Raw genomic sequence first — 16,084 nt, 5'->3', positions numbered from 1 at the left:
ATTATTATTATTATTATTATTATTATTATTATTAATTATTATTATTGTTATTATTAATTATTATTATTATTATTATTATTATTATTATTATTTCACCACATGCACAACATGTTTTTAAAAAATGCACTTTATTTGGGTGTCAATGTATGTTGCACGAAAGTACTAATTGGAGACACTATTTTTCAGCGTCTCCAAATTCAGACGGGACCGCCATTTTGCGTGGTCATCCGAGCCACGTAAAGGTCTAGCCGCTTGCAGAACGCTTGCAGTGCAAAGGGAGTACCTTCATTGCTCAGTTATTTTTAGACCCTGAGTATTGGTCCGGCGCCGGGAATCGATCGAACCCGCAACCTTCCGCTCTGCAGTCAAGCGCTCTACCGTCTGAGCTAATCCTGCCGCGGTTAAAATCTCCTTTATTGTTATTTGTGTTTTAGTGTATTGAAGGAAGAGATGAGTATGTCAGACTAATAAGTAATAAGTTCTAACTGTTAGGGGACGTATAACTCGCTTGGCCAACGAGAAAGGTACCAAGACTTTGTTTTTCTAGTTCTATGACTTTCAAGTTCTTCTCAGCGTTCAACAACTACACCAACTACATAAACTAAAATCAAATTGTATACCTGTTTGGGCTAGTGACCGTGAGAACTTTTCAATGCATATCCTGTCGCTTGACTTGTGAAGAATAGAATAGTCTACACTGTAAATTGTAATTAACAAGTATCAAATTAAAAGAACCAATTGAATGCTAGCCGCAACGAACTGCTCGGTAGGAAAAAGCATACAAAACAGGAACCTCAGTGTAGGTATTCAAGGTCAGCTCTAATCCCCGAACCTACACGCCTACTTCAAAGAGCTCGGCAATTAAGTTTAACAAATCCTTGAAATAGACGATATTACCAAAAACCGCTATACATTGAATTTCTTAAAGAACTGATTATTACGAAACTAGCACTGACGTACTACAAAATAATCATCCGGATACCCTAAATATAAAAAAAAACCTTAAAAATATCAAAGAGGAACCACTTACTTACTTTGATCAATGTAAAATTACGTCACTCTGCCACGCATGCAACACAGTATTGTGACCGTTAGTTTTTTTTTGTTTTTTTTTTTCTTTTCTGGTCGTTAAGTCGAACCTTGACAAGAGAATCGTTCACCATGTGAAAAGGAAATGAAGAGAACTAGAATGGATACAGCATTCTATTTTTTTAAATTTATTTATTCAACACTTCCACTCTAAAGTTCATTCTTGCAGCGATACTGAAATTACATGAACCTGAATCGGTTCGTGACTGTCTCAGTAATATCTTAATTTTCAAATACCCACATGAACATGTCACACTGGTCACGTGCAACCAAGATCAAGATGAAGTTCTATTACAGCCACAAGTGGGTACTTGAAAGAGTACGTCATTACTTACATTTACATTTAGTTGCAAAAACAATCTTCCATCGAACAATCTCGTCAGTCCAACAATGCGAGCTAATGTGAGTAAGATGTGGCTTAGAATAGAAAAATTAATCAATGAATTTGTGGTTTTGTTAACAACAGAGGATGTTTAGATATTCTGAGTTCATCCGGACCGTCAAATATCCGCCACGTCCATGCGTAAGGGGTGAAACCAATTTGAGTTTAAAAAGGGGGGGGGGGGGGGGCGGGGAGAAAATATCGGAAACTGCTTAACTTTCACTCAAAGAATCGACGATTAACACTTAGAAAAAGTCTGGTGTCCTGATCTTTCACTCGGTATTAAACAATACAACAGGAGAGAACTTTTTAAAACAAAGCTTGTAGGTTTAATTTGCAGTCGCAGCGCACATAACATTATAACAAAGCAGAGAATACATCACTTTGGAAAATAAACATTTAGATTTTAAAACTGCGCAATAGGATTTTAAAAATCATCGGTTCCAATGTTGCATGTGCCGGGTGCAATGTGGTGTATATTAACGTTCCGAAATATCCCAGTGGTAAGATATAAAACTTTTTAAAGTAAAATAAGTGCTGAAATGATGATAATTGGTGTTTTATATTTAGTCTGATATGACCAATACTCCACGTTAACAACTTAGGCGCGTTGTTTATAAGTAAAAACATAACTTATAGTTGCCATAGATAATCTATGGGTTACTCAGCTAGTATTGCTTAATCATCAAACTGTATGTATCAGTACATTCAGATTAATCCTTTTTCTTGGTATGATACCCTAGTTAAAATTGCATTTCTTCCAACGGACTGCCATGTAGTTCGTCTAAATAGTCTTTGAGAAAACATGGACGGATTGAATTAGTTTGACTGCTGAGTCAGTATTCCATATACCTGTAATCGGCTTTACTCCGATTTGGTCCGTATAATCTGCAAAAAGGTTCCATTAAACTGAACTTAAATTCATCCAACTCTGAGAATTCCAAAAGAGCAGTTAACGTCTTATAATTATTGTCATCTTTATTATTAATCATTACTATTTTGGAGGTTACAGCCTGCAGTGATCGATAGATAAGATCACCCATCCCTTGGTACTATACTCAATAGAAGACAAAGAGCCCTCGCTCAAAACACGAACCAATAAATTAATGTCCTCTTATTGACAGAATAGCGTGATTGTAGCCGACAAATAGATGGGGATTCAGTGGAGTGTAAATAATTTGTTCCCGTATTTAGTGTTCAGCCCATATCTCTTGAGATCATTTGAACCTTGAACGCTTAGCGTATGAACGAGGAACTAAGCACGAGAGGTGGACTGATTTTTTGGAACGTATAATGATGCAGAGTATTTCATTTTCCATCACTGACGATATTTCTTGGCCAGGGCAGCTACTAGTCCTATGCCTTCTGATTTGCGTTTTCCTCTGTGGAAAAGCAGTTTGGGAGGCCACAGTTTCCAATCTTCCTCCGGGACCTTGGGGCTTGCCGATAATAGGTACGTAACCATTGTTTTCTAACCCTTTGCCGGGAGTCTTTTGGAACCTAACTCTAGTCCCTTCTTCTGTAAAGCGAATTAAACATCACCATGTTAAGGGTTAAATCATTTTGAGAATTTTCCGGCTAACTGATCAATAGTTTGGCCTCCCAACTGAACCACGTTAGAGGAATTTTAAAGTAAGTTTCTTGAGTTGTAAGATAGGCTATGGAGTTTTTTTAGCGATATATGATATTAAACATGCATTTTCGCGAAGTTTTCACAGTTTTGACTGCGGTCAAGTTTCTTTAATAAGCCTTACAGTCTTATTACTTCTGCCAATTTTTCTGTGATTTACTTCGAAAACTGCGATTTCTAATTGCCCCATTTTAGTGTCGGACGTGTTACAAATGACTTTGTCACGATAAACAAATAAAAAAAAAACTTAAGTCGCATTTACGCAAAGGTGAATAATCTATGCATCAATCATTCCTTCTCTATGTTTTTTTCGAGAACAAGCAACTCTTTTTTACGGAAGGCTCTTTGTTTCAGAACCACCCGAATAAAACTGCATAATGAATGGCTAATTATAGTAGCACGTCCGTTGCATGACAGAAGCGTGTGGGCTGTAGGCATCGCGTGCCCTTAGCGAAAGTTGTTTATTTTAGTGGTTTGCTATTGCCTGATTTTTGCCAGCTTTAGCTATAACAATGACAGCCATCACGTAAGTGTAGTAACTCCATATTATTTTGCAATATCAAGAATCGTGCGTTTCAACCAGATTTCAGTAATATTTCAATGTTAAATCGAAGTACATGTGTTTATATTTCTTTTTCGCCCCTAAAGTATTAAACAATGTCAGTAACTACAAATTAACTTATATGATTAAGAAAAAAACAGTTAGCCAATCTTTAAAACTGTAACCTTAGGTTTAGCTTTTCCCCTTGAGTTGAATTTACCTACATTAGTTATACTGAACCAGCCGTCTTGCCTTTAGTTTCTCTTTTAATAAAATCTTTGCCATCACTTGGGACTGTATACATGCGATTCAAAATGTTTAGTAAAAACTTTACTGATAATTGGACCATGAAAGGAAAAATGTCTTTAAGTAAATAGTATCCATCAAAATGATTTAGAAAATTAACCACAAGAATAAAAACTCAAGAAAAGAAGCCTTTAATTTTTTTTTTCTTTCCTTACCATAGTTAAGTACTTAGTAACTAGACCTAAATGACCTTGCAGCGGGATAAACGTGTCTACAAGTCGTAAATTCTAATTGTAGCTCTTTCGAGGAAGCTATCGTTTTTTTTTTCCTTTTTAAAAAAGTGAGAGGGAAAATTCTCTACGTTTTGACGCAAATTCACAGAAATCGAGGCGACATTGGATCCAACACCCAAATTATTCTTTCTATCTATTTTTGTCGATGCTGAATCGAATAGGAAACATTTTCTCGCTGCTGACGGCAAAATGTCCTTAACGAAATGGTTCAGTTTAGTTTGGTTGATGCCTTAACGATCTGTTTCTCCCCAAAGCTAGGTGCTTCGTTACTTCATTTGTGCATGATCATCACTAAGTTGCTGCCCTGTAATTTGGTGTCACATTTTCACTGGGCTAGATTAATGTTCTCAAATCAAATTTTGTTTTTTTGCCGGTTAGTTGTTATCAATCCGGCGTTGGGTGACTGTGCAGTTCTAAGACGATTTCGATTGGCCAGATCACAAGAAGGGCTTTTCAAATAGATACAGCTCCATCGAATGTCCAAGAAATTCCCTGTTCTGAGGCACAATCGACACGTAATGACGGCTTTTCTCGCGGACTAGCAATATAGAGTGCAGTGAATGTTCTCAATCTGTTGAGTGAATGATACTGTGTATTAGTTGTGATCCAGAAATTTATCAAATGCACTTAGTAATACACTTAACCTGGTGTTGTGAGGTCATGCAATCATTTTTCTTTTCATTAGTTCTCGTGAGTAGGAGTTCGACCTTAACCTACAATCGGTAAGCGAGTACGTTTTACCATAGGGAGATTTCTTATAACATGTGTTGCCCCTCGCAAGTTTTTGCACAAACAAACACGCCATCGCATGCCTGAAAAGGAGACTGGCCACATATGATGTCCTCACTGCAACTTGACTTTTCCATCTTGCCTTTCATAATCACCGTCACCTTGATTGCCATCTCTCTTGTCTCATCGACGTTCAGTATATAGTCATTGCGACTTTTGTATCCAACTTGTATCAATCGCAAAAGTTCCACCTTTTCAGTGATGGATCTGTGAACTGCTTTGATAGGTCACAGTAAGTGTAAACATCTTTTAAGACCTTTACACTTGAAAGACTTTTATCCCTCAACCCTTCGCACATCAGCTGAAGATCAGAGGACGAAGAAGAAAGATCTAAGATCAGAAGACAAATGAGTAATGATTTTCGCACATAATCCCTTGTAAAACGAAGGTCACAAGAGTGAACCCCTTGATGAAAAGTTACTTGTACTTGTTTGGACATCCAAAAAGAAAATGGCAGTAAATTTGTCTCCCAAGGTAATTGGTGATCAGTTGTTTTGAGCTGATATTTTGATTGAACACCCGCTGTTTGCAGCTTTTATTTAACTAATTTAAGCCACGATGAAAATTAAAAGGAGATAATATGTTTTCTAGTTTAAATCACTCGACCTCAAACCTAATCTCCCTGTGAATTCCTATCTTCTTCTTTTTGTTCTTGTACTTTTTTTGTGTGTGTTCTTTCTCTTTCTTCCGTCCTGTTGACTTCTTATTCTTCTTGACTTGACCAATAACAATAGAAGAAAAGTCAAAGATTACTGAGAAATTTGGTTGGAGGACCATTCAAGTGAATGGTGCCATAAGTTGTGAAAATATTTGACCGTAGTTCATTTCATTACTTATCAATGTTGCTATCGTTTTTCTCCAGTTTCACTCATGCATTTTATAAAGGAAGGCATTGTGTAAGTGGTGGAAACACCTAAGTATGTGAGTTTTCTTTCTTTCACCATGAAACTCTTTTGCCGGCTCTAAACTTAGTCGCACTTTATCAAAAAAGCTCCAATTGGAATTATCTCGAAAGATTACCAGATCCTATTTTAGACATTAAAAGTTTATTATTTTCATATTAATGAGTAAGGATGCAAAAAAAAAACAAAAACCAAAGAAAAAGACATCGTTGTCATTTTATTACTAGGAAGAACAGAGTTAAAGTTCCTCTTCATGGGTATTGATTGTTTGAATTGGAATTTGTTCTAATTGCTGCAATTTGATTGGATGTAGAAGGCTTTTCTCAATAAAAGCGACACATTTATAAACGAAGTTCGATTTTTAAAAACCTGTCCGCGAAGAACCAAGTTTTATTTGCTTAACCTTTAAGGGAGGGAGAGGATGAAATGATTAACACTCTTTATTTACTTTGTGGCCAAACTAGAAACTATAGCGTCTATAAAAGTCACCTAAATCTTAATTATATCTATGCGTTGACCCTTCGACGCATTTTGATTAAGGCCAAGTTCACTAGCAGAAAGTTAAAAAAACGGAGGTTTTGTTGCGCAACACACAGTTTAAACGAGCCCCGTGACTCTATGAGGCCAAATATAGAGAGAACTCCAACAGTCATTCTTTAAAATATTTTAAAATAAACAATTAAACATGGTAGTAAAATGCTCAGTCAATGATCATTTGGAAATTCATTACTCTAGAATCACAAGCAGACAAGGACTGATAGTTTGCACAACCTAGTTTGCTCAATTACATAATGAAGAGCTTCGAAGTTTATGTCTGCGCTGCGAAAAAGATCTTTTTTCTTGCCGACATTCATCTTTGGGTCTAAGAGGGAAAACTAAGCTATTTAAAAATTAAAGAAGAAAGACGAAATGATTGAAAACTATGTTGGAAAGATGAACACGCTTTTACGGCCGGTCACATCTTACAATCCTTATCTCTGTACACGGTCAAACCGCGTTAATACGGACACTGAGGGGCCATATAGAAAGACGTGCTCTTCGCATTAACGGGGCGTCTGTATTAAACAGGTTGAATTTAGAGAAAATGTAAGGGCTTTGTTTCGCCAGGGACACAGCAAACTGTCCGTAATACTGAGATGTCCGTGTTGAGGGGGTGTTCGCAAAGCGGGGTTTGCCGACTGTACTTGAAATATAAGAATATCAGCTTTTAACTTCACCTTAACCTACATCAGTATTCCTAATACCTTAAGTGATTTATCGTGCAAACTCACCGAAAACAATTAGTTTGCTCCGATACAAGTAGGTTGTTAATTAGTTTATGCAGTGCGGCTTATCTCCGTATCAGTCAAATTATAGGTCATAGAAAAACTCACGCCATTGAGTTCAGGTGGTAAATAATGTAATGATTCTTCTTTTCCATTGGTATGTTGGTAAATAGGAGGTAATTATTGGATAATTTCAACTTTAAAACATGTAATTGGATATCTTTTTTTTATAAAGGGTAACCAAGGGTTTCATTTTCTGTTTACCACTTAAATATTGATCGCGACGTTTCGACCACATACTTCAGGCCTTTATCAGGCGATAGTGTCGATATTATTGGAGTAAGGCTATTTGTACCACTGTGGTTGTTAGTGATTGGTGTATCACAAACTTCGTTGACGGCTGGTGGGTTTCTATCCAAAGCATCCTTTTTTTTTCTTTCCTGCAAGGTTGTGAGTGTCTCTTCAGTTTCACGAAATTATACGTGGCACCTTTAAATATAAGCGGAAACACAAATTAACGGGATCGTTGCAAGGTGGCCAGAAATCGCTACGATGCCAATCAGAGCGTTTAATTAATTCTTATTGTCATAGTAGTAAATAACTGACGGAATGCTATACAGTGCATTCAAATATGTGTTAGGATAAGACGGATTAGTTTCTGTTTAATATCAAATTTAAATTCTAATATGCATTCTTGAGGTAGTGTCAGTATTGAAGCTGCCCGAGGGTAGTGTGGTATAATTACCCTATAAGCTTCCAGTAAAATTTGATTAGTCTTATTTAAAACTATAAGAGAGTGAGTAATAGTGGCTGTGAGTGAAAGTATGATCGAAAGTGTGTTAAGAATACGTCGACTGCTATGTTCATCAATAATTGATACCAATCGTGACTTTTTCTCAATAGAAAACAAAGAAGCTTCGCTCAAAACATGAACCAACAAGTTATTGGCAGAATAGCGTGATAATAGCCGATAATCGATGGGGATCCAATGAAGTGTAAACAATTTGCTCCCATATTTAAACTCACACACTATCAGTCGACATGTGAAACGCGAGCACGGTTGTTGCACGAATAGCCGGCGCAAATTTTGTACTTTATTCCCCGACCATGGATGTTTCTTTCATCACCGCAAATTTTTCCTGGCTTGGAGCGTTATCATTTCCTTGCATTGTGATTTGTGTTCTTCTCTTTGGTAAAGCAGTTTTGGAAAAACGTTCGTTTTCCAAAAAGTTACCACCAGGACCTTGGGGCTTACCAGTCGTAGGTAAGATTAGGATTTTTTGAAGCTTTTAGGGACTTTATCTACTTCAATCTCCGGTGAAATGAATTGTTTTGTGAAATGCAAAAGTTAACGTTTTTTTTTTTTTTTTTTTTTTACTTAGATTTTTTATCTTCATTATCTTTATCCTTATTTTCTTGTTTTTCACCCCTTGATTGGCATTTTTATTCCGACAATAATATTTCTCTTAGTAGGTCCTGTACTTAACTCTGTGATTTCCCGACATCGATAGTCTGAATTATCCAATCTTTTGTCTGCCTTCTTTAGTGAGTGTTGAGAAACGGGGCGATTCTGTCGCTTTTAGTTTTTCTCTTCCTGTATGAAAACTTCTTTGTTTCCCGTTAGCTTTAAAAGAATTGAGCAATACAAAGCTAATTATAAAGTAGAATTCACATCATGATAAAAGAGTGCCAACTATAGAGGTACATCGCGTGTCCACAACCAAAGGCTTTATATCGACGATTTTTTTTATATATATAACTAGCAATTTATTTCTTCAGTAATTAATATTAGCTTGATTCAGGCTGTAGCTTTCATCATGTCAGACTTTGTGAAAGTCACTCGTTTATTGAAGAACCTTTGGCGGGTTTTTTGTTTGGCTCAGCAAGACAGTCACAGGATTTCAAAGCCAATCAGTGAAAAAGCAGGAACTGACAATTTTCCGTAGCAGCTCACACCCCAAAAGGTTGTCACTCTCTTACTAACTTTTTTTCCAGTTCTAAAATATAGTTCTTACTGACTTACAACAGACTGACACAATCCCAAAAGCATCCTCAAAACCTGAAATGTGAAATTAATGGTAACACTGAGAAATAATTGGGTCACGACTGATATAAATACAGAACATCTGTGGATATTGTTGTTTTTGATAGTAAGAATTGATAAGAGTCATCTATGTACGTCGGGAAATTGTTGAAGGAATACGGCTAAGTTTGCACATTTTCCATTGCGAAACAGAACTACTCAATGATGATACTGACTCAGTTTAAAATCGTTAGTTTCTTTATTTGCGTTATTTACGAATATTTATTTCCATAGTTTTAATTTCATTCCTCATCCTAATACTTAGAGGGCGTGGCGAGCTTGCATGACAAAAACAATCCCCAAACAATTAGGCCGATACTACACACTGACTTCTTCTTGACCTTCTCTACGGTCTTAAAGACTGATCGCCTACCAAATCCTCTCACTGATATAAGTCTTACTACATCTCATCCTTACTCAGTTTGCTACACCTACGTACACCACTGACATTATTGTAGCCGATGTAGAGTATACCAACAACAACTTGAACCTTTCCGCAGTTCATTCAATTGCTGGCCTTTTAACTTTTTAACACGACAACCACAACAGTCTCTTTTTTGCCTTGGGAGGTCGTTTTATATATATATATATAAAAAGTTACACTATTTTTACTCCTCGGAAACAGTGAGAAAGCAACAAGATGAAACACCAATATCTTTTCACTTCTGGATTATCACTGCCAAACACTTGCGATGACGAAGCAATCGAGTTGCAAAATGGACTTTTGTATATCGCTGTCAATGACGTGCCCATACCTTTTTCAACGTCTTCAAAGTCAAAACCATCTTAATTGCCACTTTTCTGGGTACGGTTTAAAATTTACAAAAATGTATCTAATCTTTTCACTGGGCTTAAATTTTGCAAGTGTGGTTGAATTTTTTAATTGAACTTGAGCTCAGACAGCCTATAACAGACAAACAATATAGATCATCGCGTGACTTTACCCACTGATATAATCCATCACCAGGCAGGCTGATTTTCTGACGCGAAGGAAACACCGTCCCTAATATAAACTGTTTATCTAGTACATAAGTAAAAAGAAATTTTCGGTATTCGAGCGTTTTATATAACATACAAAACGAACTCGGCATGCCGAGTCATCTTTCCCTAATTTCATTTCTTTCTGTCATTTACAGGGGCTTCCTTTCTCCTGCGAAAAGACCCCCATCTTGCCTTCACTAATGTGGCCCAAAAATATGGCAATGTGTTCAGCCTGATGCTTGGAAATCGCTTGGTGGTGGTGCTGAATGGATTACACGCCATCGAAGAAACCATCATCAAACACCCAAAAGCCTTTGCTGGGCGCCCAAGCCTACACACCTTTAGCCTGGCCAATTCTAAAACTGGCAGCTTAAGTCTCAGTGATTACACACCTCGCTGGCGTCTTGCCCGGAGGATCGCAGTCAGTGCAATACACAACTTCGTTAAGGACAGCGATGCACTGGGACATAAATTGTCGCAGGAGTCCCAGCGCTTGATTCGATACTTCAAACAGCAGAAGGGTAGACCTGTAAACGCTCTAGCAGCTCTGAAGTCAGCCACGGCAAACATCATCCTCAATGCTCTGTTCGGAATCAACTGGTCTTATGACGACGAAGGTCTTCGAAGAATCATCGACCTCGCCGACAGTTTCCGACAGGCCATCCATGGCTGCAGCCATGTTGATTTCCTGCCCATGGTAAAGTATCTACCTAATAAAGCGCTTTCAGATCTAAAGACTGTAATGAAGATAGTCTCGGATATTCTTTCACAACTGTTTGTTCAAAACAAAGAAACATACGATGGAGTCAATGTTCGCAATATTGCAGACAGTTTCATGAGCGTCGTGGAAAAGGAAACTGAAAAGGAGAAAGAGAATCATCCAGAAGGTCTTACAATTGCTCCTTTGCTCAGTGACGAACAGATCATTCCAGCTGTAGCAGATCTTTTTGGTGCCGGTTTTGAAACCTCTTCCGCTCTTCTCTACTGGAGCTTGGCATACCTTATAAAATACCCCGAGATTCAGCAACAGCTGCATGATGAATTAGATCAAGTGATAGGTCAAGAAAGACTGCCCACTTTAGGGGACATACCGTCTCTCCCTCTCCTTCGAGCCACTGTCTTCGAGTTGTTAAGGGTTACCAGCATGGTACCTCTTGCAATACCTCGTTCCACAACCAGCGAGACGAAAATCCAAGATTTCACGGTCCCAAAAGACACAATCGTATTTGTCAATCTGTGGTCAGTACATCGTGATCCAGCTCTCTGGAAAGATCCGGAAGTCTTTGATCCCAGACGCTTTCTGGATCGTGCAGGTCAGGTGGTCGATCCTAAGTTCTTCCGAGGTTTTCTGCCGTTCTCTGGGGGACGTCGTAAGTGCCCTGGGGAGGTTCTGGCTATCAAACAGGTTTCTGTGTTGCTTGCGGCACTACTTCACAGCTTTCGTTTCTCGCAGGATGGTTTGTCGAACGAGTATCAAGGCATCAATCTTGTGGGTCAGTTTGGCCTTACTCTGATACCAGAAACTTTTTACGTAAAAATAAACGAACGCTGCTGAAGAGCTTTTAACGATTGTAATCTGCCAAGGGCTCCTCGAATGCTCAATGAATATTTTTGTGTATTTTTTTTTTTTTTTTTCAAACGAAGCGAATGTATTGCTTGTTTTAGCTCTCTTTTTTTGTTTTAAATTACTAATAAGTCGCACCATACCTAGTGTTAACCCCTTTCTCAGTTTAGCGTTTAGTACCACACTGCAACGCCCCAGTCTAAGAACTTGTTGGTAGCAGTATTAATAACCTTTTGATGTTGACTGAGAGCAAGTCTAGTGATCATCGCGCCACTTGTTAAATCATCGACCGCTGAAAGACCTGTACAGAAGAGAACGTTTGTAACCTTCTTTTTAAACAGCATGACTTTTTGTATAGAATTTTTTAAAGTAAACTCGTTGATGCACAAAATGGCCTATGAACAGCAGAAAAGACAATGTTTTTATTCATTCTAAGGTGGAAGCATTGAATTTAGATTTCTTAAAATTCTTTGCCTTTCAGTCTTTCGCCAAAAGGACATTTTATCAGTTTTCATGCAGTTTCATCGTAATTTTTAGCAAGATTAAGCCACTTTGAGAGGACAAACTCTTCCATAATGTTTGTGAGAAGCATGGAATCTTGATGGGGCTGCACCTTAATGCCAGTTACTGTTATTTGCAAGATTCCATCGTGATCCTGGCTGACTGCCAGTGAGTCATTATAATTTTTGCTATCTATCTTCGAAGATCGAAGATCGAAGCTTAATTAGGTGAATAACTTTATGCAATTCACCCCAATAAGCATCGAGCTGATGGATATATTAAAGAGATATAGCTGCACGTATATGTTACAGGTCAGAATTAAATTCACGTTAAGATCTTTTAACCTAGGTTGATTCTCTATTTTCTTTGTCTCCTTGTCATAATTATGGCTAGGAGAGACAAAAGAAAACAAAGAATCAACCCAGGTTAAAATTTTGTGATCTGAATTTAACTTTTACCTGTAACATATATATAGAAATTATGCAATATATACGAAAGGTAAATGTGTCTTGTACGATAGCAATAAGATATAACTTATAACACATATGAACAATTGTTATGAAATGTTTCTTTTCTATTTAAGAAACAAGCTTGGTAAATTCCCCGGGATAAACTCGGAATCGTAGAAAAAATATGACGTCTTCACTATCGTGTAGCTAAACTTGCTTTTATTTGTAAGATGACATGTACTAAATGAGTCGGTGTTATTGTCCCTGTTTTAACGGTCCGCTTGTGGTAAGGTGGAAAGCAATATTTTGATTGCTTAATGCAGATTAAAGAGACTTACGAAGACTTAAATCAAGGACTTGACGTACCACGGCGTAAGGCGATTTCAGGATGTATATATACATTTGGCGATATACGATTAGCCGATTAGCCGATTGCTAAATGAATTGAATGTTGCCTCACATTTATTCATATAAATTTGACGCACAAAATTTTTATTTGATCAGAGACAGGAGATGGTACATGAAATTATGAGACGTATTTACATCAGCTATGCTGCTCAGAAAAATGTTGACTTCAGTTACTTATTATGGTAGCCCGAACCTGTTTATATGCATGTTGGCTATGTCTTTGAATCGTGTTTGTCGGCAGGAACGACTTAACCGATTTCTAGAAGTTCTTTAATCTTGCCCCGCATTCAGAGTAAGTTTTTCTTCTTGTGGTGCGAATTGTATTAACCGTAGCTTTCTGATTACTCAGTTTCTTACAATAAAACTTTAGGTAAGAATACCCTGCAGATACATGTAGGAGATAGTCCCCCGATCCATCGGCGCTGACTTCCTCTAATTGTGCAGCGTCAACTTTCAGAAACGCGTTAGCGTAGCATTTAAAGGTTAAAATTGACTAGCATTTTTTTTCAGCGAGTTGTATGGTCACGACTGACTTCAAACTTGTAGATATAAAACTAGACAGCTTTGAGGGTTATTTGCTGAAGTTAGAGAAAAATCTGTCGTAAGGTTTCATCGAAGTTATTTAATACATTTTTTTGTGTAAAAGGGGTTTCTAATATACACAGATATCCGGAACGTTTTTATACCTACAAGAAAATAAATGAAGTTTTCTATAAGTTCCACCATTCTTTACTTAAAATGCCAAAAATCGTACTGAGAAATTGGTTAAATCGTTCCTGCCCAGCAACGTGATTCAAAAACATAGCCAACAGGCAAATGAATGTATAGGTTCAGGCCACCTTAATTGAAATAAGGAAGAGCACATCAGGTTAAACGTTGCTTTATTCCCGGGGTTGCCCCTGGAAAACACTGGTCGGGTGTGCAGTACTGGCGTATTTCAGACCTGATCCGTTGTTCTCAAGAGTTTCGGCCCATGCGTGTGCATTAAGGAGATTGAGACACTAGATAATGATCTGTTTCTTATGTTTGACATGAGAAGGAATCAGGGATGCAAAAAAGCCTGGAGTTAGTCCTTACTTTGTCGAAAAACGCAAACAGTGCACGATTTCTGTTTATATATTTCTGCTTCCGTTCCCCTAAATCGTTTTCGACTATTGGCTCGTTAAAGCCTTGAAAAAGACTGTAAAGTAAAAGACAAACATTAAAGTTTCCTATCTGTAAGAATGTTCAGGGTAATATATTGCTGCTAGCTGATTGATAATAATATAATTATGTTTCATATTTAAATATTTGAACAAATATGCAATTATCTTGATGTTCAGTTTTCATTAATATCACTAAAGGTATGTTTACTTAAAGCAATATTTCATTGTTATCATTACCCTCTGCATGTTAATTTAAAACCTGCAACGCCATAAACACACTTATCAGGTTAGTTACAACTAACCGTTCAGCTTTCAACGTGAAGGCCAAGATCATAATTATACCTTTTGGTTACCTTCCCCTTGAAACCTCAACTTGTCTCGCAAAGAAGTTAGGCCGTCGTGCCTTCCAAAAGGTGACGATTGCATTTACTGTAACATCACCTACGCCGTTTGTTTTAGAAAGGGAAACTTACGGGGACTGATAATTGATGAATGAGTTAAAATTGATTTTTCTACGTCATACCACCTTGCGCTTGCAACAGCAAAAACACGTCTTGCGAGTACAATCACTCCTTGTTAAAATTTTCGTAAAAGTGGCGTCGCAACTGATTAACAAAATTGCGAGGCAAGTTACTGAAAAATCTCATAGATTGAAGTGTAACAGAGCCCTTGTTAATGCCCTGTTCTGGTATCTGTACAGCTTCTATTCCAAGATAGGCAATTTGTTCAATTCTGGTTCACTTAGGTCCATGTTTGGCGAAAGACTTCTTTTACCTTTTGCCTCGTACTTTAGACCTTGGCTGAAGGTTAAGACAGGTTCAATATCTGATTCTATACAAAACTTTAAACTGAGTTATTTGGAGGCCGTGGCGTGAAGAACAATTTAAAGAAGTGGTTGTTAGTAGGGACGGTTTGTGATATGTTAAATGGCACGAAAAAAAAAAGGAATCACATTTTTGTCTGAGCTCCGTAGCTAATATTTATTTTTGCAACACAAAACCTCCTAGGTTTTCTTGGGTACCGTCACAATACATCGCGTGCAGTTCGCGTTTACAGCGGGGCACTGAGTTTTTAGTCAAAACATGAACCGTTAGCTTCTTACACGCAAGCAATCAGCTCTGAAACTCTGCTGAAACCTGCTCTTAACCACGGTAAAGTTTAGATTAACCCCTAGCTCTTGGAGAAATAATGGACTCGAGAAGAAGGGCGAACTTGATTTGTCAAAATATTGTTAAATCAACAACTTCATAGGAATTTATAAGTCGCTTTTTAGCCATTAAAGTTCGTAAAAGAGTTGAAACTTCGAATCGCTTTATCAACAATTGGATCATCTCGAATTGCGGGGATTATCAAATTATAATGTAAGTCTCTTTTCGGCCTCATCCAATATCTATTTTGGTAAAAAAAAAAAGGATAAGGTGATTTGGTTTCCAAAATAAACAGATAAACTGCTGTGTGATAATTGCGCTAGAGATTAAGGATTATAAGGTCGTAGCACGTTATGCGCCGGTTGCACAAAGCATACCTCATACCTAGGAATACACGAAACCACTCTCTCCAGATTTTGTACGCCAAATGAGAGAAATTCAGATGGGGTCCTCACACATTACTTCGGCAACCGCACTCGAAAATCGTACGGAAAAATCAGATGAAACTTAGAACAATTAAAAATTAAAGTTTCTTTGCGAATGCAACCAGCATCAGGTTGCTTTCCGAGTTGACAGAACCTCTGAGTTTTGAAATGCTCTATAAAAACGCGATTTTCACCTATCGTTCACTTTTAGACGGATCTACAAAAGTTGATGATTGTAAAACA

At 37.6% G+C, this 16,084-nt stretch overlaps 1 protein-coding gene across 2 annotated transcripts; it reads left to right on the top strand.

Moving 5' to 3' along the window:
- Positions 1 to 2,767: 2,767 nt before the first annotated feature.
- Positions 2,768 to 13,007, top strand: LOC140928366 (cytochrome P450 1A1-like). Of its 2 annotated transcripts, none has more exons than XM_073378105.1 (2): positions 2,768 to 2,924; positions 10,357 to 13,007. In XM_073378105.1, exons 1-2 carry the CDS (start codon positions 2,768 to 2,770, stop codon positions 11,754 to 11,756), a joined length of 1,557 nt encoding a protein of 518 aa, XP_073234206.1. In that variant the 3' UTR covers positions 11,757 to 13,007. The 2 variants fall into 2 exon arrangements, with proteins under 2 accessions (XP_073234206.1, XP_073234207.1); XM_073378106.1 differs by lacking the exon at positions 2,768 to 2,924 and adding an exon at positions 8,197 to 8,401.
- Positions 13,008 to 16,084: the final 3,077 nt, after the last annotated feature.

This window comes from Porites lutea, chromosome 2, assembly GCF_958299795.1.
Source record: "Porites lutea chromosome 2, jaPorLute2.1, whole genome shotgun sequence".
In the NCBI taxonomy this organism is placed as follows: Eukaryota; Metazoa; Cnidaria; class Anthozoa; order Scleractinia; family Poritidae; genus Porites; species Porites lutea.
Note: the sequence above shows the minus strand (reverse complement) of the source record. Positions and strands in the feature narration are given on the sequence as shown.

Coding starts and splice junctions, on each gene's coding strand:
- LOC140928366 (XM_073378105.1), top strand. CDS start 2,768: ATGCAGAGTATTTCATTTTCCATCACTGACGATATTTCTTGGCCAGGG. Junction 2,925..10,356: donor TTGGGGCTTGCCGATAATAG/GTACGTAACCAT, acceptor TGTCATTTACAG/GGGCTTCCTTTCTCCTGCGA.